Source organism: Lepidochelys kempii, chromosome 8 (genome assembly GCF_965140285.1).
Source record: "Lepidochelys kempii isolate rLepKem1 chromosome 8, rLepKem1.hap1, whole genome shotgun sequence".
Taxonomy (NCBI): Eukaryota; Metazoa; Chordata; order Testudines; family Cheloniidae; genus Lepidochelys; species Lepidochelys kempii.
In genome coordinates this window covers 44,385,947-44,409,104 of record NC_136387.1, presented here as the reverse complement: position 1 = coordinate 44,409,104, position 23,158 = coordinate 44,385,947, and the positions used below count along the sequence as shown (strand labels likewise).

The 23,158-nt window shown below is 43.6% G+C and overlaps 1 protein-coding gene across 2 annotated transcripts in view; it reads right to left on the bottom strand.

The window, feature by feature from the left end:
• NOTCH2 (notch receptor 2) overlaps positions 1 to 23,158 on the bottom strand; it is a 133,101-nt gene that overhangs the window by 12,760 nt on the left and 97,183 nt on the right. The window contains exons 17-24 of one of the 2 annotated variants that reach the window (XM_073356269.2): positions 20,049 to 20,277; positions 14,618 to 14,819; positions 11,202 to 11,355; positions 9,944 to 10,128; positions 7,716 to 7,848; positions 3,135 to 3,380; positions 2,261 to 2,373; positions 760 to 1,289 (exon numbers count right to left, since the gene is read on the bottom strand). In XM_073356269.2, the coding sequence (XP_073212370.2) occupies positions 760 to 1,289; positions 2,261 to 2,373; positions 3,135 to 3,380; positions 7,716 to 7,848; positions 9,944 to 10,128; positions 11,202 to 11,355; positions 14,618 to 14,819; positions 20,049 to 20,277 (1,792 nt within the window). The remainder of the gene's footprint in view (positions 1 to 759; positions 1,290 to 2,260; positions 2,374 to 3,134; positions 3,381 to 7,715; positions 7,849 to 9,943; positions 10,129 to 11,201; positions 11,356 to 14,617; positions 14,820 to 20,048; positions 20,278 to 23,158) is intronic. The other variant, XM_073356270.2, reaches the window with a different exon arrangement.

Below are 23,158 nucleotides of genomic sequence, written 5' to 3'. Positions count from 1 at the left end.
GATACAAACCTTTCCCCACTAGCTAATCAACTCCAGTCTGGGTTCAGATTGAGGAGAAGACTGGAGGGGCTGTGGCATATCGGGTGAGGTATTTCACCTCTGGGGTGAAGCTGGCCCCAACTCTGGTTCTGAGTGGGTGGAGGAGATGTAATACCTGTAGGTCATCTGGTTTCGTTAAAGGGAGAGAATTGCTCAGTCCAGTAAACGGTCCTGCACCCAGCATGGGGATCAAGCGACTGGTTACCATGGCAAAGCTGCAGCACCTGCTGCCTGCTAGTGATTAGAAAGGAGCACCCCAGGAGTTCAGCTGTGGGTCTCACTCCTGTGCCAAGTTTGTATGGGGTAGGAGTCAGAACACGAAAAGACACCTATAAGTTCATTTTCCCCAGGACCTCAAGAAACACTCTGCTCTGGTTGGAGGGGTTTGCTCTAGTTTGAGTTTCTTTGGGAAGTAGGAGAGAGGTGCAGACTTTGCACTATGTTCAGTAAGCTGCTTTGCATGCGGTGTCACTGAGCAGACTATGTAACTTTGCCCGTAAACACACATCTTCCAAAAGTTATTTCCAAAGAAAGCTGAAAAACAGATGAGAGAGGGAGAGTTCTTTGATGCGGGGGGCCTAGCGAGGGTGCAGAGAACACGCGCCCTTCCCAGGGCTGCGGGGGGAGAGGCAGCACAGGCCAAGCATTCAAGCTGTTAGAAGCACTAGCGAGAACTTTGTGTTAGTTACAGAGATCTCAGCAGTCAGGAGCAGGCCTTACTTGCATAGCTTGCTATTCTGCTGACACCTGAAGTTGTCGAAAAGGCACTCGGGTGTGTTACAGAGCTCGTCGCACTGGCCATTGAAGTGCTGCCAGCAGTTCAGCGAGGAAGAGCATTTGGCCCAGGGATCCTCCACTGTCAGGGAACAGTCACCTCCATCCCACTGGCAGGCGTGCGTGTTACAGTCCTCGTCGCAGTAGCCATCTTTTGCTCTTTCTGCACAGTGTTGGCCCAGACAGCCCAGAGGCTGTTGGCTGGGGCGCACTGAGTGTTCACACTGGCTGCCTTCAGACTGATCTGGACACTGGCAGTAGTAGTAAGGTGGCTGAGTCCTGGGATAGCAGCTTCCACCATTCTGGCACGGCGCACTGGCACAGCCTGTACCAGTCTGGCATGCCGTGCCAGCTGAGAGCTTTGGGCAGTAACATCGGGGCCCAGAGGATGTCTGGATGCATTGCTCCCCTTTCTTGCATTTCACTTGCCCACAGGCACTGTGGCTGCCAAACTCACATTTAAACCCAGAATAACCCTATGAGAAAAGTGGGGAGATCAGACTGATTAATGTTCTTAGGGCTGGTGAAGAGATTTTGGTTATGTCATGCACAAGGGTGCACAAACATGAGTTTATCTATTTCACAGACCCAACCCCCATGTCAACTCCTGTATCCCTACCCCAGGAACTTGTGGAGCTTTCCTAGATCTAACCACAGACACACTGGTTCCTGGAACCTCCAGGACTTTGAGCAGAAAGCCCACTAAGGAACTGGTCCCTACACCAAGAAGCTTATCTATCTGGCCTTGCCTTACAAGTCCATAGTGCACCCTTGAAGTGCATGTGCTATAGTTAAGGTTGCAAGACAATCTCCATCAGAATCTCATTTTCTCATAAGATGATAATTGTCAAGAATTTTCACACCTTTGGGGATGACATTTCCCAGGATTGATCACTGAATGGAGTTGCGTGTGTACCTGGTTTTGACAAGCTGGAACACATTTTCTTTTGTTTTTTATTCATGAAAAGGGCTTAGTGGAGTTCTGTGTAAACAAGTACTCAACGGAGCAGCAAAAAACCTAACACTAAATGTCTAAAACTATCTTTAGGACAGAGAAGTTGGCTAAGCTTTCTCAGAAGGGTACTGCTCGGGATGGGAATGGCAAATCTCAGCTTACCACCTGTGGCATCCAGAAGGAACTGACTGGTGGGTGGGGCTGCACGCCTATGCTCAGCTGGGAGGCACATGGATGCTAGTGCAGCTCCAATGGACACAGCTTCCCACAAAGTTCAGAGGGTGCACACTTCCCCTACAGCAGGGATCAGTGCTCGCCATACTCAAAGAATAAGCAGTTTGATGGATGCTTTGAGGATCTTTGCGCTGCTCATGAGCGGACGCTAACTGACGGGGCTCACTACCTGCTGCCACCGGGACTTACTGTACAATAAAGCCAGAAAATGTGGGGATGTCTGAGCTAAAACATGCCGTGTAAGGGCATGGCACTTACTGGAGGACACTGGCAGATGAACCCATCAGGCACGTGACTGGCAACAGCACAAGTACCACCATTCTGACAAGGCTGCTGGGGACACACATCTGTTACGGTCTCACAGCGACGACCTGAGAAGCAGACACACAAGGGAAGGAGAGCACACACAGTTAAAATCAAATGGCTGCTCAATCCTCCCTTTATTTTTCAAGAAGAGACACTGACAAAAGATCCTCCACCAATCCGCAAGCGTCATTCACTCTGTGATTCTAAGTGTCCCTGAACTGTGGCACCTGGGGTGGAGCTGCAGAACGCCCTCTGGACAGTACCTAGCGGTACAACGTAGCTCGTGTTCCACATTCAATTCTGGCCATATCACCAAAATGGTATCAAAGAATTGGCAGCAGTCAAGAAAAGGGCAAAAAATTTGATCATGGATTTGGATGGAGCGATTTATGGAGAAAGTTAAATATGTATGGCTTGTTTAAGATGGCAGTGTTCAGAGAAGTAGAAATGAGAGTTGTGCACCCCTCAGATAATTGTAAACACTAAGGAGGGAAAGGATTTAGGGTAATGAATTGGGAAAAACTAGGAATATGAGATTAGGATAGATGAGATGAATATCAGGAAAGATGAATATCAGGAAAGAACTTCCTGGCAGTGAAGCGTATCAGGCTGTGGAATTCTCTCCAGCGGTATTTACGGAAGTCCCATTGCTCTAAGATCTTAAAACCAGACTGGCTAAAACAGCAGAAGTCTGTGGGGTGAACAATCATGGATTGTCACGGAAATGGACCGGATAACCTATCAACTCCTAGAGAAGGGCAGGACAATAAGGATAATGTTTTGATCAAGTCAATGGGAAACTGGGATAGCATTTCCAGATACTCACCAGTGAAGGCACTGCGGCATACGCATGTATAATCATTGACCAGCTGAATGCAGTCTAGGCTACCATGAGGGCTACAAGGGTTGGAAAGGCACTCATTAATATCCCCCTCGCAGCGCTCGCCTGCAAAGCCTGGGAGACAGTGGCACCTGTAGCCCCCAATTTGATCAATGCACTGTCCTCCATTAAAGCAAAGGGGTCCTCCCAGATCTGAAGCACAGTCATCAATGTTCTCCTCACAAAGATGGCCTGTTAAAACAAGTGAGAGAAACCAAACCCTCAGGCATCACGGCCTCATTTCTTACAGTTAATTAAGTTACCAAAGTCGACCTTCCATTTAATACCAGATTCACCTCGGTTAGGATCCCTGCCCAATGCATTTACTTCAGCCTCAGATCATCCCCAATGAATGTGTGGGTTAGATTGAGCCAGGTCTCAGTGGCTTTCGTTTAATTTAGGGTTTATATATTTTTTAGAAAATTTGATTTAGTCCTATGGTTGAGGAATTATCTTTCAAAGCGATTGTTTGCTGAAACTGCCAGACAGTTCTGTATTGTCACTTGAAAGGCTAAAAACTACCAATATTAATTTAGTTTGATGGTAACCCTGAAACCTGATGACGAGAGTTTGGATCAACATACTTCAAATCATCAGCAATGGAACAAGTTGACAGAAGTGTCTGTGGATAGAATACAGACTCACGACTGGCAGGGCACCACTGCTGGGCATCTAGGACAAGCCTTGGACATTGCTAGGGATGGTAGTTCCATAAGTTCCCCTCAGCAGCTTGTTCTGTTTAACCTATTCTATCTGAGGGTCAGACACTGTAGGGAAAGTGTACTAAATCCATTACTGGTTCTGCCTCAGATAATAAGATATAGGATTCAGCTGAAGAACCAACCCGTAACTAATCCAGTTGAACCATATTTTCCTCATGCTTTACACAGAATACTCCAATTTATGTAACTCACTAGAATCTTTGCTCTTTTGTAACACCCTGATATTACTGACTCATTTGTTATCCACTATAAGACCCCAAGGCCAGCCAGCATCCCAGTTTTTATTTGGGAATTTGGCTATTCCTTCCAACATGGACCATTTTACTCATATAACTAGCATGCATGCCCCGCTTTTATCCATTAAACTTGTGACCCTAGCAAAAACCTGGTTTGATATGATGTATTAGTACCTGTTGCAAGAGGCATGAAAGGATGAGAGAACGAACAGTGGTGATGAAGGAAGCCAAAGAGCCTAGGTGAAAGAAACTGTGATAGGAACACAAACAAACAGAATCCACAAGAATTCTTTCCTCCCTAGCACTTCAACAATGTAGTTAATGCTGCATACCCTTCACAGGGGAAGAAGTTAATGGGGCAAGAAATGTCTGCTCTCATATGCAAGCTTGTATTGAAAGCTATGTTTTGAAAAACAGGTGACAAAGAAGAAGCCAGAACGGAAGTAGTATGTTGTTAAACCTTAACTCTACTATAATGCAATTTTGTTTAAGAATTTCCTTTAGGGACGTTCAATATATGAAGACTTTAAAAAAAAAAAAAAAAAAGAAAAAAGAGAAAAAAAAAAAAGAATTCTACCATGTACTCTCTAATGGGTTCAGTAGTAGCAACCTTACATTTTTTTCCATTTAACTTTTGGGGATAGATTCAGTTACAGCAGCAGATTTGAGCCCCACTGGAGCAGTGAAAAGTAGCTGCAGTGTATTGGTCAAATAACAGAAAGCAGCTGCAAATCTGACTTATCAGAACAGCACAAAGAAGCCAGAGTGCACTGCTGCACTGGGCCCTTAATTTGCAATTAAATTGTAAATGAGGGTCGCCGGAAGATGCCCAGAGCGCTCTGCGAAGCCCAAAAGCTCGTGACTGGGACTGTCTCTAACGCAAACCTGGTGGACCAGACCTCAGTGGATCTGTAAAAGATCCTCACAAAGGGGGCTGTCTCTGCATGGCATCGCTCAACAAACAGCCTGCCTGGGTCTAAGGTTGTGTGCCTCTGAACTCATTCCTTTGAGCTCAGAACTCATTTTCCTTTGGACATTTTCCTCAGGATTAGCCACTCAGCAGCATCTGCAAGTTAAAGAACTCCAAGAGAATGTGTATGAACTCAGATACACAATGTCCAAAAAGCAAGGCTTGAAAACAGCTGGTATCTATACATACGTTGTACCAGCAACTCTGAATGAAAGCTGAGCTTCTGACGATAAAGGGCAGGTCTGCTCTAAAGAATTATTTCAGTATAAGGAAAGAGGGTGATGCTCTCCCGCCAACATAGCGCTGTGCACACGAATGCTTATGTCGGTGCACCCCCGAGTGACAAATTTTGCTGACATAAGTGCTCATGTGGCCTGAGTACCTTTCCCAGACCTGAAGAAGAGCTCTGTGTAGCTCAAAAGCATCTCTCTCCAACAGAAGTTGGTCCAATCAAAGATATTATCTCCCCCACCTTGTCTCTCTAAGTATCTAGACAGGCAGACAAAGGCCATGTCTATATGTACAGAGCTGTAGCAGCGATACAGCTGCACCGCTGTAGCACATCTGTCAAGGTTCCCTCCCCACTCTGAACTCTAGGGTACAGATGTGGGGACCTGCATGAAAAACACCCCTAAGCTTATTTCTACCAGCTTAGGTTAAAAACTTCCCCAACTTCCACAAATCTCGGTTTGTCTTTGGACTGAGGTATGCTGCCACCACCAAGTGATTTAGACAAAGAATCAGGGAAAGGACCACTTGGAGTTCCTATTCGTACAAAATATCCTCCCAAGCCTACACCCCCTTTCTTGGGGAGGCTTGAAAAATAAACAAGGTGAGCACAAACCAGACCCTTAGATTTATAGGACACTAAAAACCCAATCAGATTCTTAAAAAACAGAACTTTATTATAAAGAAAAAAAAGTAAAAGAAGCACCTCTGTAAAATCGGGATGGAAGGTAATTTTACAGGGTAATAAGATTTAAAAAAACAGAGGATTTCCCTGTAGGCAAAACTTAAAAGTTACAAAAAACAGGGATAAACCTCCCTCTAGCACAGGAAAAATTCACAAGCTAAAACAAAAAATAAACTAACGCATTTCCTTGCTTTACTTACAATTTTTGTAATGTAGATGCTTAATTCAAGTAGGGCTTTGGGAGATGTATTTTCCCTGTCCTGATTCCTCGCTGACCGGATAGAACCAACAAAGAGAACAAAGAAAAAACCTTCCCCCACAGATCTGAAAGTATCTTCTCCCCTTATTGGTCCTTTTGGTCAGGTGCCAACCAGGTTACCTGAGCTTCTTAACCCTTTACAGGTAAGGAGGGATTTTATGATACCCTTAGCTGTATGTTTATGACAACATCTGATGAAGATGCTCTCTGCCAATGGTAGAGAGTTCTCCCATCAGCAGAATAAAACCACTTCCATGAGCAGCAGAAACTCTTTCGCCGACACAGTGCCGTGTACACGATTGCTTATGTCGGTGTAACTTATGTCACGCGTGGGGGGAGGGTGTTTTTTCACACCCCTGAGCGACATAAGTTATGCCAACATAGCCTAATACTTAGGTGTATAGGATTGAAATGCAAAATGATCTTTGAACTGGAGTAATGGGCTGAAAACAATAAATGGAATTAAATAAAAATATAAAGTGGTTCACATAGGAATAAGTGATTATCTAGACTGGGGATCCTTGCTGGGCACTCATACTAGTGTGTGATCTGAGTTGGAGTAGAGTTTAATAACACACAGCAAGTGGTTTATGTAGTTATATAATCCTGTTTAAGGTCTGAGTCATCTATTCAGCTCTACCTGGCACAAATTTGGCCTTACCTGGAGAACTGTGCTCCAGTAAGGGCATCACATTTCAGAAAAGAAACTGAAGAAGATTCAGAGGAAGATAAAAAGTTTAAAACTGGTTTGGGAAACAAAATCTATGCAGAAAAGCTGAATGAACTGGGCATGTTTAGTTTGGAAAATGACTAAGCAGAGATAAATATTTGCTGACTAGTGAAAACATTTGATCCCATGTGCACTTTATAACACCTTTATCTATATCTACTATGGCAAAACTAACAGTAGTAGCTTAATGTACAGCAGGGAAAATGGAGATTAAATTGAGCAAACGTTATATCAAACACACTATCAATGGAGGTTATGGAATCACCATCACTGAAATATACAAGCTTGCCAACTATTAGATGACGATGGGGTAATCAAAATCAGTCTGGTTGCAGTGGAACAAGTTAGACCAGTTTTGTTCAAACTTCCTTCCCAAAAAGGATTCCACGACTGAGGTTAAGTGGAGGCTGAAATCTTAAGAACTTGAAGAAGAAAGGACACTGGAGTTATGCAAGCACTAAACACACTTTTTACACAGCTAATACCATCCTGGTTAAAATAGTCCTGATGTTATAATTTATCCAGTTCCTTTTTTAAAGGTAACAGGGAAGATGTGTGTCTCTCTCAGGCACTCAGAGCGCTTGACTTGACAGCCCTCTTCAGGAGGAAGTACAATAAGCCCTGGGGACTCTATGGCATTAAAGCCAGTCTACCAGAACAGAAAGTGACTCTTTTACATAATTGCTGAATTTCCTACCCCGAGTTCCTGGTGGACAGGAGCACATGAAATGATTGACAAGATCAATGCAGGTTCCTCCATTCTGGCAGGGCTGAAACTGGCATTCATCCACTTCATACTCACAGTTGACTCCTTGGTATCCTGGCGCACACTATCGGTATAAAAACCAAACAAGTGTAAATAATCTTCACCCAGAATGAACACGGTAGCATACTCTGAGACTGACATACCCTAGGCTAAAACAGGACAAAATACTCTGTGGGCCAAATGCTGCCCTCATCTGTTGCTGTGCAACATCAATTATTTCAGTGGGACAGCAGAGGTAACCAAGCACAGAATGTGACCAAGGAACTATTGAACTCCCCACTGAATGTCTGAAAGCGAATGATCTTGTTCCTGTGGACAGCTTACAGAATGCACATGAGAGAGGCAAGGTAGGTGAGGCGATATCTTTTATTGGACCAGCTTCCGTTGGTGAGAGAGACAAGCTTTTGAGAGCTCTTCTTCAGGTCCAATAAAAGATATTACCTCCCACACCTTGTCTCTCTAATATCCAGGGTCTGACACTGCTACAACTACATTGCATACAAGAATCTCACATGACACCCATGGAACTCCTGATTAGATTCAGCTGCTGTAGAAGTTGACTTGTGTTTTAAGTGTTATGTAAATGCAAACCCCTCAGGAAACGTGCCTCCAAGATCCTGCATGTACCACCATTCTCAAGGGCCTGGGAATGAGGGTTGGACACAATAACCTCTGGAATCAATCTACACAGCCCTGTATATTGGCCATAGAGGTCAGGGAGAGCACTTGGAGGCACTTCCCAACCTGGGAAGCAAGTGAACCCCACTTCCCTAGCAAGATGAGTATAGGAAATTTCGTAATATGTTCTAGTTTCTTTTCATGTAATCACAAAAGTTAGGGATGGGAGAGGTGAAGAAATCCATGCCTCTGGGGGCATAACATTTTAGTAACTAGCTACCATATCGCCTTATACTGAATACTGCCGGAAGGTCCTTCTGAAGTGTTGCCTCCCTCCCTGCCAGTATCCAAGTTTCAACTTATTTTCAGATGTATTAGCTGTGTTTTTCCCCACATCAAACCTTGTTTTGCTGTTTGACCACATTTCTAATAGCTTTAGAGCTCTTTGGACTTTGATTAACTGGTACATAGAACTCTTCCCGTTAAATATAATCGGAAAATGTCATTAACATGGCACTTACTCTCCCCTAGAAGGAGAAAGGGCCCAACACCTTCCTCTACCCTATGAGGGGACACACACTGCTCTTTAATTGCTTATAGTTCAGGTAATTGTCTTGGGTATGTCTTGTGCATACCAAACACAACTTGAGTAAGGGTATGTCTACACTTGCAAAGTTTTTGCACTGTAAGTTTCACTGGTGATAGGGAACCGGTGAAAGTAAAGCACTGGTTTGTGTACTCACTTAATTCCTCAGGCATCAGAGAGCATTTACATTAGCAGCACTTCCATCGCTGATGAGAGCTGCACTCTAGGGCAGAGTGCAGCTCTCTCCAGTTTGACGATGGGTCTTGTGGGAAGAGGGGGCGGGGGTGTGATCGCGGGACATGCTGGATCCCTGCACAGTCTCCTCTCCCCAAACACTGATCAGCTCCAGCAGCTCAGCATGGCTCCAGGCAGGGGATCCTTTGCTCTCTGGAGCAGGCATTGTCACCTGGCCAGATAAGTGAGCACTTGCCAAGAAAACAGGAAGGGGAGTTTCAAAGTTCCCGGGGCTTTACAGGGGGAGGGGTGGATGTCTGTTTACCTAGCAGCAGAGCTACTGGCCAGAGTGGTCACCTAGGCACTGTGGGATATCTTCTGGAGGCTAAAAGCTGTGCAAACAGGAAGAATGTGTCTTCACTTGCACATCACCACAAAAGCATCACCGGTAAGAGCTGTACACCTCTCCTGGAGGTGGTTTTCTTTTTGTAGTGAAACTTCTGAGTTTCACTGCAAAAAGTCACTGGCAAGTGTAGATGCTCTCATGGTTTTTGAGCAAAAAAGGGACTTTTGCCACTTTAAATGGCAAGTGTAGACATGCCCCAGGTCTCAGTGTTGTTTGGAAAATGATCAGATACACTTGCAAAGGACCTGGTAACCATTATGGGAAACAGATCACAGTAAAAATGATAGGATGTGAGTGAAGATTTGTACAATGAAAATGGAGGTGAGTAAGAGCTAAGCATCTTCCTTTTGTCCCTTGTGCATCATCCAGCTTTACCTCACACCGATATCCCCCGAGATAGTCACTGCAGGTGGCACCATTCTGGCATGGATTGGAGGTGCATTCGTCCAACTGCTCTTCACAGTAACTGCCAGTGTAGCCCATGCGGCACTGGCAGCGATGACTGTTTCCCACATTAAAGCAAATGCCGGAATGCTGACACAATTGGTCTACGGGGACTCCTAGAATAAAAATTAATTAAGCAAAGTAAGCAGCCATCTCAAAGTAACATTTCAGAAAAAAAGCTCCCAAGTGCCCACATAGTCGCGAGTTCACCTGGGAATACTTACAGCTAGACCCAACCTACACAAAACTTCTATACCAGGAACTATTCTTTAAAACAAGACTGTTCACCCTGACAAAGAATCACCCTGATTCTGGACAGGACACTGCCACTAGCCCCATGGCAGACAATGACTAACAATGCCAGCTTGGATACTTTTATTCATATCACTAGATAATTTACCACTTGGTGAGTCTCTGCATCTGAAATGTACATAAACCTAAGTTTGCAAAGACTGGTTTCCACCCCATCCTCATCACCTGCTGGAGAAGCCCTTCTCACCCCTTGTATTGAGAATGCCTCTTCCAGACATTCTTGGACCCCGCCTTGGATTTGTTCCAAAAAGACTCTTCTAGGAAGACTCTGCAGCACATTCCATTTACATGAGGTTTTTTCCATCTGCATCATTTGAATTCGGTAATGGAGTATGGGCCCAAAAGTTGTAGGCAGATGAAGCATCTACTGACCAATATCACTTAACCACATATTTAAGGCATCAGATGTGTAACAGACCTCTCATCTGCAAGGAGGGCAGGGTTTCAACTTGGTCTTTTGGGGATTCACCAGAAGGGCACAAAAACAAATTAGCCCAACACCATTCAAAGGAGCAGCCCTTACAGAACAGAGATTACTGAAACCCTGAACACAGACTTAGAGTAGTGTGAGCTGTTGTAGCTTTCCCTGAGAACTAGTCCCTAACTAGGGAGAAGAAAAGTGTTCAGTAAACAAACTGAAGGAATCAGAGGGAGTTTGGACTTAATGCTTCAATAGGTGGAAGGGACAGAGGGTGTCTGGGGGCCATATCTCCTTATAAAACCTCACATAGAGCCTTCCACAGCTTAATACTGCTTCTCTGTGGCCTGATAAGGGCCAACAAGTCCCAGATTCCAAATGCATCTCAGGAGGGGAGATCCGCAATGACAATACTTTGAGAACTACTGTTTGCTACAAGCACAGAAGAGCACTACTTACCCCTCTGTGAAGCAGCCACCTGACAGGAGACGTTGGGCACGTCACAATAGGCACCAGTCCAACCAGATGGACAGATGCATTGAGACTGAGTTCCCCTCTGGATGCATGTGCCTTTGTTCTTACAGGGAGACTTGTTGCACAGATCCTTAAGTGTCTGAAAAAACAGATCAAACAACTGAGAAGTACAAAAAGAGTATTCAAAGCAGTAGGTTGGAGAAGGCACTGCAAAGGAAATTCTCCAGCCAGCTAGCCAACTCCTTGATAGGACCAGTCTCTACGTCCCTGAATCCAAATGTGTGCAATGTCAGTTTTTCAACTTCGTCCCTCTATGCCAGACTGGGACAGTGTCACCTGCCTGAGTCTTCCTCTCGATGAAACCTGAGAGATACCTTGCCCCAAGAGGGTACTCTAATCTCAGCTACATGCTTCCTTTGTCCAGGATGCTCCAGGCACTGAGAAAGGAAGCATGCTGCCCACTTTTGAGCTCTCCCCTGGGACCCTCCCTGACGGAACCAAGGTGATATGTGCCATCAGCAAAGTGAGCAGGCGGACAGAGAAGTAACATTACCAATGGAAGTATGAAGATTTAATTTCAATGATGATTTGCTCCAATGTTTCTCACATACAACCCCTTGGAGAATTATTTTTGCCTCTTCCCAGGCTCCCACCTTCACATTAACAGGAAGCCTCAGTAAGTCAACAATCCCAGAATCCACATTTTTCACTGAATCCCCGCCCCACAGTTTCCTCCTTTTCCAGGAGGGAAGTGAGATGTTGAAGTCATTTATGCTCTTTGCCTCCACCACCTGCCTCGTTAGCTTCTCCTGCCTATTTATTCCCCCCTTTGCAAGAGCTCATTCTTTCTGAATTCTCCTACTTTCCTGCAGTTTAGTTTAAATTTCCCCACCATTCCAAACTCTTGGTAAAAGGATCAAAGAATACTGGGCCTATTGATTTCTTAAACATAAACAAGGAATGCATTGTTCAAAAGAAAGAATTTGCAATTTTGTATGAAAGACACAAAACAACTGAGTTCCCATTCAACTAATTAGGCTTACCACTCCACCATATCTGTCCCGAGATAACAATAGAGACAAGGTGGGTGAGGTAATATCTTTTATTGGACCAACTTCTATTCGTAAAAGAGACAAGCTTTGGAGCTACACAGAGCTCTGCTGGGACCAACACGGCTAAACCACCACTCCAAACAACAATCTGAGACGACTATACACCTTTACCAGCTTATTTGCTTTCTCAGCACCTAGATGTGAATTATGTCAGCCTCCTTCTCAGATAGATTTGGGAGAGAAATCTGGATCGTTGAGTATTAAAGAAAGGAATGAACTCAGGATTATATCCCCCCATCCGTGTTTTAGCCCTTTCTTTTCTGGGCTTAATCTGTGACCTTTGCACTTGTAATGAGTTATTGGTTACTTAACATACTGGTTTCTATAGCTTCTCATTCCTTTTATTTAGTCCTTGCTGTTCCAGCTCTTCGTTAATTATATCAAACCTACTTTCCATAGAGACAAACTATAATGTCTGCAGCCTGTAGACATTATATCCCCTTGGAGAATCATTTTTCTCCACTATACTCTTCAATGGAGTTAGTAAATTCAGGGAGTCTAGAGTTCCTTGTCATATACAATGCATGTTATGATATGATCAAACTCCTCCTTGTGTTCATTGTGGAAACAGAAATTTCCTCAGAGGTCTACCCAGTAACATTAAGTATTTTTCCAACCAATCACAAGGTACATGATGGCAGCAGAGGAACTACTGAACTTTACAGTATTTTGGGACTATCTTTAATGCTAGGCTTCTTGGTGAGATTTTAAGTAGCGTGCAGAGACTCCATACACCAGGTGTTCAGACTGAGAAGTTCTCATCTTTTACATGTTATTTTCATGGCCTCTGTAAATGGCAAAGGCTTTACTGTCATACTTCTCTGCATTATTGGACACCACGTTGTGTTTTCTTTTTCAAATGTACAAACAGTATTGCGTATTTTCCTGTGTGGGTGCTTGTAGCCATCATTGGGTTATTTCTCATGTCTGACTAAATATCTTGCATCAATCAGTTGTTGTTGGGGTTTTGTTTTGTTTTTTATTAATTGGCAGCATCTTGCAGCCAACCTGCTAGGTTAAGTGTCAAGCAGTATACCTAATACTAAGTTCCAAAAATTGCTCATGGTGTTACAAAGCCATGTAAGCATAAGGGAAACTTGCAAAATTCTCATGAAGTTGCAGTCTTTGCCTGGCAGTTTTTATGACACACTCAGATTGTCTATAAATGACAGAGCTCAGCAGCCTTCTCTTGAATGAAGCCAATGCTGAAGCTCACTGTTGCAAGGCTGGAACAGAGACCTAAGGCATCATGGCTATGTTTCAATTACAGTAGCATCACAAATATGTTACTGGCAGAATGTAACTTAGTGCTCTACGTCCATGTCAATAAGCCAAGTTTCATTCAATGACACATCTGATTTTGAACTAATACAAATAGATTTTCTGCACTTAAAAGAACTGAGTGGCAAGACTGAGATAAGCACAAATCCTTTTGGAAGTAAAATTCAAACACTGTTTGAATGTTATCAGCGTGATCAGTTTTGATTAATTCAGTTCAATTGCTTGCTTCCTACCACTTCCTTAAACTTCAGTCATGTTAAATCAAATTCATGCAGAGATGTTTGGTAATCACTGCTGAATCTTTTGCAGAACAGAGCAGCAGCTTTGACGTTTATTACAGGTACGGTACAATGGGAAACCCCACTTACTGAATACAAAACTGCTTCACTGTGCTACTTTAGTCTTACTGAATCTAACGTACTGGATGATCATGTCAGTTATTCCCGTACAAGAGTTCCTTTGATTGTTTGTGATCCAGAGAGGATGTTTGTTTCAATTACCTTGATTGGCTCTTTGTGGAAAAATTTAGTTTGTTTGGGATCTCACAACTGCATCTATCATAGGGCTTGTCTACACTTATAGTGCTGCAGCGGCGCAAATGCCCATGAAAACGCTACCTATGGCGAATGGAGAGCGTAGGTAATCCACCTCCCTGAGAGGCAGTAGCTGTGTCGATGTGAGAAGCCCTCCCGTTGACACAACGCTGTCTACACCAGGGGTTAGGTCGGTATACCTCACGCAGGGGTGTGGAAAATCTATGCTCCTGAGTGACATAGTTATACCAATATAAGTTTGCAGTGTAGACTAGGGCATAGTTACCAGGAAAGTTACTACATAGTTACTACAGCTAATTGTGGGCTTTGTTACCCAAAAAGTACTAGACACAGTGAGCTGTGTCTACACCAGCTGTACACTTTTTCTGCTGTGTAACAGTTCAAATGAAAATGTTAAGTGAGAACGGACCAGACAAAATAATTGCTGTAACAGTCTGAACTCAATGCCACTTACTTGGCAGTCTTTCCCAGTGTAACCCAAGGGACAGATGCATTGGTAGGTCCCCAGGCTATCCACACAAGTCCCTTTGTTCAAACAAGGATGGGAATCACATTCATTAATTTCCATCAGGCAGAAGGCCCCAGTGAACCCCACCGGGCACTGGCAGGAAAAGGAGTTGATCCCATCCACACAAGTGGCTCCATTGAAACAAGAACTGAAAAACAAATAAGCATGAAAACAAAACTCAGCTACAACAAAATGCAAGTTAACCGACAGCCAAAGATTTTGTATAGGATACAGACAATAGAGAGATAAAGAGCTGGATTGGATCATCTGCTCTGTCCCTTGGCGGGCCTACAGCATACTTACTATGGCTTTGTCAGTCCACTCCACTGTTTGCCATACTGTGAATTTTGTGCTGTGCTAGAGCCACTAGCCTAGTTCTCCAGAGGCTAGGGTTCAGTGTGGGCAGAAGCATTCCATACCAATGTGTAACCATGTGACCAAAATACAGAGGAACGAGTGCTATTTAGGCAGAGGAGAGTTCTCATGGTGGTGGGGTTAGAGTTGGTGAAATGCTATGGCCTGTGTTACACAGCAGGTCAGACTAGATGATTATAATGGTTGGTCTCTTCTGGCCTTACTCTCTGCAACTTTGACCAAGTGATTCCTGCATCAAGCCCATGACTTCTGGCTGAGCTAGAAGCATTTCTCTGGAGAGACACCCAATCTCAATTTAAAGACAAAGTGATGGAGAATCCACTATATCCCTGGATAAATTGTTCCTGGTTAATTACCCTCACTTTAAACGGTGCATCTTATTTCCAGTTTGAATTTATCTAGCTTCTGCTTCCAAGCAACTGGCTCTTGTTCGCTCTTTGTTCGAATTCTCCTCTCCATGTAGATCACAGTGTATAAGTACCAAGTCACCTTTTAGACTGAAGCTCAGTCTATTTTGTTGATCAAAGACAAGTTTGTGAGGCAGGTTTCTCAGACCAGAGAGCACCATGGGAGCTTTGGGGAGCGGGGACACCAAACCATATTTTGCTTCCTGAGTCTGCAATATCTGGCTATGGACCCCAGAACACACAGGAGTGACCCCTGCTTTACATTTGCAGAACAAAGCCCTGGCCTCTGAAGTTTTAAATAACCCAAGCAATAAGGATTCCATTGCTTGTCTAGAAAGACTATTCAAGAAGGTTAAATCTCTTATTAGCCTAAATTTTCCTCATCTATATTTGATTCTATTACTCCTCAGTAATACCTCTGCTTCCCAGGTGTACACAGCTTTCGGTTGTGTTTTGTAGACAGAGTCACTTTTATTGCACCTAGCCAAGTTTTACATATGTAATTCCTTTAAACTTTCCTCAAATCAATGCCTTTTGCCGATCTACCCTATTACTAGTTTTGCTGCTTTTCTCTAAATTCCCTCCAATGCCTCCAACTTTTTTTGATTGAATCATGTTTGAATCAGAAACACCCGTTAAAGAATTCTTGTTTTTTGAATCTCTATCAAGATGTTCAATGGTAGAAGAAATTTAACAAACTGAATGAGTTTATCATAGCAAATGGTGTAGAGTGGCAAAATTGCATTTGTGTGCTCTGACAGACCTTACGCCCTGACTGGGAAATTTGGTCACGGTGCTTTGGCAAAAATTCAACTGGCACCTAATGCTAAGTTCACTTGCTGCTGTATTCATTGTGAGGCACTACTTGCTAAAACTGCCTGTCAATCTGATAGTGATTCTGGATCAGGCTTTAAAGGTTTTATTAAAACCTGAGTTTGAACTCATGCTTATTTTCAGTTAGGAGAAAAGAATTGGGAAGCGATCATCAAAAACTTCTCCACAAAATTCATCCTGACCTCTCTCCTGAGATCAGAGACAAATGCCTGAATTTGGTCACCTAGTTTAATGAAAACTCTCCCACCAGTGTAACAAGTGAGAAATGGATCTGGGACTCATTTTCAATACAAGACAATACCCTGTCAGGTGGCTTCTCAGCAAAGGGAAAGGAAGAGGTGATTGTCATGTGATGGTGCATTTAAACTCAAATTCAACAAAGTGCAGCTCTGTGACTTTTGGTTGAGAAAGAGGGTATGTCTACACTGCACAGTTGTTGCCAAAACTTTTGTCTTTCACGGGTACTTAAAAAAGCCCTCCACGAAAGACAAAAGTTTTGCCGACGCAAGTGGCAGTGTGAACGTGGCTTTGTCGGCAGGAGCGCTGGAAGTATTTTGTCGGCAAAAGTGCCGACAAAATACTCCTGAAGAGCATTCACACATGCTGACTTTTAGTGACTTTGTCGCTAAAAGCTGCGTAGTGTAGACAAGCCCGGAGAGAGGCACTTTGCTCTGGCAGAGCTTTGAAATTTTGTTATGCCCTTCAGCACTATGTATCTATGTGAGACTTTTTTCTACCTTTATCACTATTAACACCAAGTATAGGATGAACCTCAGTGTAGCACCAGAACTTCGGCTGAAGCTCACAATTCTCCCCTGACAAAGCAGCTATGTTCCGTGAGGCAAGCACACCCTTTACTTTTTTGTCTTCTCTGAGAGCTACTCAACATGTTTTGTAATTTTTCTTGATTTAAATTTTGTAAAAGGGAAGCAAAATGAATTTTGGCCCATATCCAACAATAATCCATATAAACTTCCAACTTAAATGATACAGTTAAAAAATCAAGTTATTGATGTAGTTCAGTAGCACACCAAAATATATCAATATGACAAATATGTATTGATTGTTTCTTGCAATTTCAGTAACACAAAAGAGAAATAATAATAATAATCATGGCGGATTGTAATAATAATGGCTGCTTCATTGTGTTTCTTTTTGATTCGCTGTCTAACAACCTGAAGGGCTTGAAAATGATGTCATAATAGAACATTTTAGGCTTCCCTAGACATTCATTTTACTACACAGTCTGGAAATACTAAAGTCACACTTATGAAGAGCTAAAAAAATGTCCACAAAATGGAAAAATCTGCATGTGGTACTTCAAACGTAAGTTTGTTTGTTTTTTAAAAAGATGGCATTGTGACGCTCTGTACCTCGGGGGAACACCCAACACCCCCATGTTCATCCTTGTAAAATGATTGTGTGGTATCCAATGCAAAGTTTGTCATGTTGGCTGTCTTCAGAAGTCTCATGATGCACTGAGCATTGTTGTTACAGTAATGTTATAGTAAGTTTATAGGTTATAATTTCATGTACGTAGTTATGAGGCTGAAAATGTATCCTTATGGCTTAAAATAAGCCCAGGCAAAAACTCTCCAAGAGCAGAGAGGCAGTTCACACCTCATCAGGGCAGGTATGGGACAAACCCAGCTCAGCCTCACAGGAACAAAGGACCCTGGCCTAGGCAGCAACAGAAGAATCTGTTGGACTCTCGAGTGAGTCACCCCCCTTCCTTTACCCAGTTTGGGACTGCAATGAGGTAATGCTCACCTGACTCTGAAGGGGGGTGGGGACAAAGCCAAGAGGGAAGAAAGAACATGATAAAAGGGTGAGACATTTGCCATGCTCTCTCTTTCTTCCACCTACATCTACAGACACTATACTAAGCGACTGAAGCGCTGATCAAAGGGGAGAGCCTGGCTGAAGGGCAACCAACCAGCCTGTAGTGAGAAGCACCTAAGTTTGTAAGGGCACTGAAAGTGTTACGATCAGCTTAGAATGCATTTTGCTTTTATTTCATTTGCCCAAATCCGACTTGTTATGCTTTGACTTATAATCACTTAAAATTTATCTTTCATAGTTAATACATTTGTTTGTTTATTCTACCTAAAGCAGTGCATTTGGTTTGAAGCATGTCGGAGACTCCTCTTGGGATAAGAAGCCTGGTATATGTCAATTTATTTGTTAAATTGATGAACTCATATAAGCTTGCAGTGTCCAGTGAGCATAACTGGATACTGCAAGACGGAGGTTCCTAGGGTTGTGTCTGAGGCCAGAGATATTGGCTAGTGTCATTCGGTTGCACAATCCAAGGAGCAGCTTACATGCCAGAGGCTGTGTGTGAACAGCCTAGGAGTGGGGGGTTCTCACAGCAGAGCAGGGTAAGGCTGGCTCCCAGAATCAAGGATTGGAGTGACCTAGCAGATCACCGGTCCAGATAACACCAGAGGAGAATGTCACATGTATATGAACCAATAAAGTTTGGGAGCTGCTGACTAATACATCTTTCAGGAAGATTTTCCCCCAGTTTAAGTTCTCTTAATTTTGGTCCCATTACTCCAAGTTAGTTCTACTCAGTTCCTCTCCTTGATGCTTACACCCTTCCAGACACAACATTTGAGGAGTTATGTCCCAAGCCTCCTAGTTGCCTCTTCATAAGCTCTTAATAGTGCCTCTATTTTTTAATTAGCTTCCACTGTTTTCAGTCCGTAACCTTGAGTTCTCTAGTTCAGTCTGTATTTTCCCTGTCTTCCTCAGAATCGGCAACTCCTTTTTAGCTCCAGCTGCACATTTCAATAGTGGTAAACTCCCTCTTCACAATCACAACTCACAAACTCCCTCCTCACAAACATGTTAAAAAACATCAGGCCCACCCCCAATGCCTGTATTATCCCACCAGTAACCCTCCCCGCCCCACAGCTTGGTACAGGGTTAATCAATCTCATTTGTTTAGTCTTAACTTTTCAATCCATAGAACAGTGATCCTATCCAAGACAATATGAATTAATTTTTCAGGTTACACTGAGACAGTGGCAAATACTTTATTTTACATCTATGACATTCCTTTTATCCACTAATTTAGTAATTCTATCAATAAAGCAATCCTAACCAAAAAAAACCCAGTCACATGTGGCAATCTTATGCATAAACCTCCATTGTAAATGTAAACTCATTTGCTTTCCAGACTGCTGGTACCTTCCCAGTAGTCCATTGTATTTCAAAAATATGAAGTGGATGGTTCAATAAGTTTTAGCCAATTCCCTTAATATACTAGGATGCATGCTTCTCAGCTGAGTACAAGAGAGACAAGATTAACTAAATGCAACAGCACTGGAAGTGTGTCTCCCTGTGGAACCGGGTCACCAACCAAAGCTCCTTTGCTGAGCAGAATCAAGCAGGAACTGATCACAAAATGGAAGGGAGCAATATTCATACCCACATGCACGAGGCGCACAGCCTACTGGTAACTGGTAACAGTGGACCAAAACTTCTGAACTATGGGATTTGCCACCTGGACTTGCACAATAAGCACAGACGCAGACGTGTAGTTCTATATGAGCTGGTACCTTTGGAGAGCATAGCCTTCTTGCAAGCACAAGCTAGGCAAGCATCCGTGGTCTTTGAGGCTCAAGCTTGTCCCAGCACCACCACGCAGGAAAACAGCAGTCCCCAGGGTTGTTCCTGAACACGACTGCCTTAAGCCACTGGACAGCATTCTGTCTCTATTCTCTCCCTCCCTCCATATTTAAACATATACTTACCTCTCGGTACACTCATCAATGTTGTTCTCACAGTGGGTCCCCTCAAACCCTGCCTGACACTTGCAGGTGTAGCTGTTGACGTAGTCCGTGCAGGTGCCTCCATTCTTGCATGGTTCACTCAGACATTCATTTATGTCTGTCTGACACTTATCCCCCTGAAACCCAGGCAGACAGGTGCATAAGAAAGAGTTCACCCCATCCACACACGAAGCTCCATTCTGGCAGGGATCTGCAATAACAACACACTATGTATTACAATGGATATATAAATACCGTGGCAGGGCCAGGTTCAGCTGCACTTATGCAAAAGGGCTACAAAATTTCAAAAACAAGTGCCTTTTTACACACTTTTTTGACCCAATCTATATCAGGGACATAATTTGAATTCATAGAATCGTAGAATCTCAGGGTTGGGAGGGACCTCAGGAGGTCATCTAGTCCAACCCCCTGCTCAAAGCAGGAAAAATCCCCAACTAAATCATCCCAGCCAGGGCTTTGTCAAGCCTGAGTTTAAAAACCTTTAAGGAAGGAGAATCCACCACCTCCCTAGGTAGCCCATTCCAGTGCTTCACCACCCTCCTAGTGAAAAAGTTTTTCCTGATATCCAACCTAGACCTCCCCCACTGCAACTTGAGACCATTACTCCTTGTTCTGTTATCTGGTACCACTGAGAACAGTCTAGATCCATCCTCTTTGGAACCCCCTTTCACGTAGTTGAAAGCAGCTATTAAATCCCCCCTCGTTCTTCTCTTCTGCAGACTAAACAATCCCAGTTCCCTCAGCCTCTCCTCATAAGTCATGTGCTCCAGCCCCCTAATCATTTTTGTTTCCCTCCGCTGGACTCCTTTCAATTTTTCCACATCCCTCTTGTGTCTGGACACAGTACTCCAGATTAGGCCTCACCAATGCCGAATAGAAGGGAATGATCACGTCCCTCAATCTGCTGGCAATGCTCCTACTTATACAGCCCAAAATGCTGTTAGCCTTCTTGGTCACAAGGGCACACTATTGACTCATATCCAGCTTCTCGTCCACTGTAACCCCTACGTCCTTTTCTGCAGAACTGTTGCCTAGCCACTCAGTCCCTAGTCTGTAGCGGTGCATGGGATTCTTCCATCCTAAGTGCAGGACTCTGCACTTGTCCTTGTTAAACCTCATCAGATTTCTTTTGGCCCAATCCTCTAATTTTTCTAGGTCCCTCTGTATCCTATCCCTACCCTCCAGCATATCTACCACTCCTCCCAGTTTAGTGTCATCTGCGAACTTGCTGAGGGTGCAATCCACGCCATCCTCCAGATCATTAATTCTATAGGATTATCCCATAAAGGGCGAAACTTTACACGAGGCTCTGATCAAGAAAATACTTCTGGGAATTTAGGTTTATTTTACAAGGTTCTCATTCACCCAAAACAAAATCAATGCCCAAGCTCTGGTCCTATTCCCTTCATGAGCACTAAATCTCAACCCTACCCCCTCACAACCCAAACTTCTATAAACAGACAACACAACCAAAGGTAGCTTCTCTGTCCCGATAGCGCTCTGTCCAGGCTTCTAGACAACAAAACCCCTTCCTCAGACACTGTGATTCTGAATACATCTGTGCTGAGATTTGATCCAGCATAACCCATGCTGCTGTCTAGTGCGGTAAGGTTGCCCTCAGAAGCAGCACTGAGGCAGGGTGCTCCCCATAGGGGCACTGAAAGACCCACACACCTCCCTGTCACTCAGATCCATAACCTAGGTGTGTTCTTCAACTCAACCCTTTCCTATCCATCAGAATAGCTAAAAGTCTTGTCCAGGTACTCATTCCCTACAACCTTCTCTTATCCTGCCTAGACAATCCCCCCCTTCTGTCCATTCACAGTGCTGCTGCTGCAAAGACCATTTTCCTAAATCAGTTGCTCTGACCTTTTCATCCCTCTATTTGTCTCCCTCCCACTGGCTCAACCTTTTCCATTGCAAGCAAACTGCTGATCATCACTTTCAAGGCCTAACCCTAGCCAACCTTTCATCTCTCATGCCATTGAGATGTCAGCTCCCACCTCCACTCTGCCAAAGATGCCAGCCTTCACAACACTTCTTACAATTTCAATCAAGCACCTTCGTTCTTCCTTCCATGCAGCCCCAGACATATGGCCGGAGCTTCCCATAGCCACCTGCAAAGCTACCTCATCATCCTTCAAGTCCCTCCTTGGCATTATTCCTAAGAAAAAATGTAACGGCTAGACAGCTGTTGTGCTGAGATCACAGCCTGTCATGCTCACTGTTTTCTTGTGCTCCCCTGCCTGCATCCACCTGTTGCCTTATATTTAGGCTGTAAGATCTTTGGGGCAAGGAACTTCTTTGTTACATTTGGAGAGCACCTAGCACAATAGGGAATTGATCTATGCTGCCACAATACCCATTTCAAAAATGAAAAGCAAAATTAAGGCTGCACAGTTAGAAACTCTAGTGAAGAAATACTAAACATCAGTACAATTTGTATTCTGTCTTCTTGTGCAGGTGCATCAAGACAGAGGCTTTAATTATGGAATTAAAGATTACACAATATGCATCCAAGGATTCACCATTTGAGAATTATCTTCATATCTTTAAAGTCTGCAGTGTAAGAGGGAGCACCTGCACCCATTTAAAGCTCATCGGACTATTGCAGAGACAAGGACATAAAAGCCAGACCCTTGGCAGCTATAAAGGACTGTGCCTATGGCAGCCAGCCCTTTATGACTGCAGCTGAAAGCTAGACATTTCAGTTGTCTGCTCAGCATATCTACAAACAAGTTCAGGGGACTCAGCTCATCACTTTGGCTCCACTATTGGATAGGTTATTTGGTTCTGGGGTTAAAAACACTCTTGGCCCCACAGGAGGAAAGTTTTCATTACTACCATAGCCTACTTCATTTGGAGAAGTTTGCAAAGTCTCTTAATTTCTTGCTGGGTGTGTTTTAATGAATAGGGATACGTGTTAGACAAATCTCCTGACTTTACCATGAGACAGGGAAGAATACTTAAGAATTGAGAGAAATTTTATAACTATCAAAACAGGCAAGACAAATACATTTTTAAATGTAGCATATACAAGTGTCATTTTACATTGGCGCCAAGGACAGGGA